Below are 2,795 nucleotides of genomic sequence, written 5' to 3' on the forward strand. Positions count from 1 at the left end.
AATCAAGCAGTGGGGCTGGAGAGATGGCTCAGCAGAGCTCTGACTGCTCTTCTGAAGGTACGGAGTTCAAATTCCAGCAACCATGTGGTGGCTCACAACCATCTGTAATGAGATCTAATGCCCTCTTCTGGTGCATCTGAAGACAGTGACATTGTATTTATATATAATAAATAAAGAAATCTAAAAGAGAAAAAGAGGTGTGGCCTCACTGGAGGAACTGGGTCACTGTGTGGGTGGGCTTTGAGACCTTCTATGCTCAGGCAGGCTGAACAAATGTTAGCATTTTCCCAGTGAGTTTTATTAGATAGGACAATATAATGTGCTCTTTCATGTGGCGTTTAGGAAAGTGCGTCTCCCTTACATACCTCAATAGTTGTCAGTGTGTAGAGCACAGCTTCCCAGAGAGCTGGGCAGACCACAGGGTCACTGTCATCAATGCTGAGCAGGACAGAAGGGCTCACTTTGGCAGCTTCCTCTTTCATCACCTGGGGCACATGCTGGCACAAAGCAGAAACTAACTCAAAATACGCTGAGCGGACCTAAAAGAAGAACCAGAAAGCAGGATGAAACCAAAGCCTAAAAACAGTAGGGATTGCTCACAATTCCCTGTTCGCGTAACTGAAGGCACTCTATAAAAATAATCTTAAAAAGTAAAAATCTGAAAAGACACTTAGAATCAGCAAGGCAAAATAAAGATAGGAAGAATATAATTTTTAACAGAAACCCTATTTAATAGCAGAACCCTTCATTTGGGGTTTCAAACCAGTCAAACAACATTAGCCACAATAAACACAAAGAAAAGCAAGCACAGCAAAATACAAGGTTTAAAATTCATCATCTACAAACTTCATTAAAAGTGCTTATCTAAAGCACTTATCTCAATTCCAGCATTTGGGAGGAAGAGTCAGGCAGATCTCTGTGAGTTCACACAGCCTGGACGACAGAACAGAGCAGCCTGGGCTACACAAAGAAACTCTTGCTCAAAGATACAAACAACAACCAAAGTGTTCTATCCTTTTGTCAGATTGTACATCTGGAAAAGCCTAATTCCCAAAACAAAACTGTATTAATCTAACACATTTAAATTTAAAGCTCAAGAGCCATGTTACATCTAATGTCTCCTACTAACTCAGTTCACATGCTGAAACTTAACTGCTATATACAAGTAATTAGGTCTTGAGCATATTACCTTCATAAATGCAATTAATAATTAACATAAGGAAGCTCAACACAGTGGCAATGTCTCTAGTCCCAGGACTCAGGATGCAGAGGCAGATGGGTCTCTATGAGTTCAAGGCCAGCCTATCTATATAGCTAGTTCCAGAACTAGATTAAGTTCCAGTTCCATGGTGAGGCTTTCTCAAAAACAAAAAATAAAACAAACAAAAACACCAGTAAAACAAAGCAGTAAGACAATAACTGCACAGGAGGGCTTGAGGGAGCAAGGCTGCCCTTCTGCCCTTCCATGCCTTCCCACAGGTAAGGATGCAGTGCCAAGGATCCATCTTTGAAGCATAAATCTATGTGGTGACACAGGGAGTGGCACTATTTAGAGGTGTGGCCTTGTTGGAGGAAGTGTGTCACTTGGGCTTTAATACCTTCCTACTAACCACATGGGTATCAGCTGTCTCCTAGCAGCCTCCAGATGAAGATGTAGAACTCTCAGATCCTCCTGCACCATGTCTGCCTGGATGCTGCCATGCTCCCGCCTTGATGATAATGGACTGAACCACTGAACCTGTCAGCCAGCCCCAATTAAATGTTGTCCCTATGAGAGATGCCTTGGTCATGGTGTCTGTTCACAGCAGTAAAACCCTAAAACAACTTATCTTTAAAAAAATAATCCCTGGGCTGGTGAGATGGCTAGGAGGGTAAGAGCATTGACTGCTCTTCCGAAGGTCCTGAGTTCAAATCCGAGCAACCACACGGTGGTTGACAACCATCCATAACAAGATCTGACTCCCTTTTCTGGAGTGTCTGAAGATAGCTACAGTGTACTTACATATAATAAATAAATAAATCTTTAAAAAAAGAAATAATCCCTAATAGAAGATCTGCTAGACTGTTTATCTAGTCTTTCTAAAAGTATTTTTAGAGTTATTTTATTTTATAGCATGAGTGTTTTGCCTGTACTTATGTATGTGCACCATGTACATACCTGATACCTGCAGAGACAAGCAGAAGCCACAGGCTAAGGGTGGGGCCTACAAAAGGGTGTTAGAGCCAGAGTTGCCTAGAGTGTGTGCTACTGTGTAGGTTATGAAAATCGAATCCAGATCCTCTGCAAAAGCAACAAGAGCCCTGAACCACTGAGCCATCTTCAGCCTCCCTACCCCCACCGCTTCTATAACTGTGAGCCTCTATAACTGTGAGCCTCGCAAATTTCTACCTTTTTTGAATTACCCGACTTAGCTATTTTGTTTGCATATGGATGGGCTGAAACAAGCAGATTCAACGCAATGAGTAAAGTAGAAGACTGAATAAAAGAGCTTATTCATACACAGAGAAAAAACTGAAAAACACAGGAGACATACAAGGCAGAAAACAGGACATTTAATCTATAATTGCAATTCCAAAGAAGAAAGAATGAAATGAAGGAAATATCTGCAGGCAACATCTGAGAATTCCAGAGGCAATTAAATACCCCAATCCACAGATTTAAGAATCCTAATAAATCGTGGCGCACGCCTTTAATCTCAGCACTCAGGAGGCAGAGGCAGGCAGATTTCTGAGTTCGAGGCCAGCCTGGTCTACAGAGTGAGTTCCAGGACAGCCAGGGCTACACAGAGAAACCC

At 42.1% G+C, this 2,795-nt stretch overlaps 1 protein-coding gene across 1 annotated transcript in view; it reads right to left on the reverse strand.

Annotated features, from left to right (window-relative positions):
• Ltn1 (listerin E3 ubiquitin protein ligase 1) overlaps nucleotides 1–535 on the reverse strand; it is a 39,029-nt gene extending 38,494 nt beyond the window's left edge. The window contains exon 1 of the mRNA XM_029544493.1: nucleotides 366–535. Coding sequence (XP_029400353.1) covers nucleotides 366–482 — 117 coding nt within the window. The 5' untranslated portion in view covers nucleotides 483–535. The remainder of the gene's footprint in view (nucleotides 1–365) is intronic.
• Between the last annotated feature and the right edge of the window lie 2,260 nt (nucleotides 536–2,795).

The sequence above is a fragment of the Mus pahari genome, chromosome 12 (genome assembly GCF_900095145.1).
Source record: "Mus pahari chromosome 12, PAHARI_EIJ_v1.1, whole genome shotgun sequence".
NCBI classification, from domain to species: domain Eukaryota; kingdom Metazoa; phylum Chordata; class Mammalia; order Rodentia; family Muridae; genus Mus; species Mus pahari.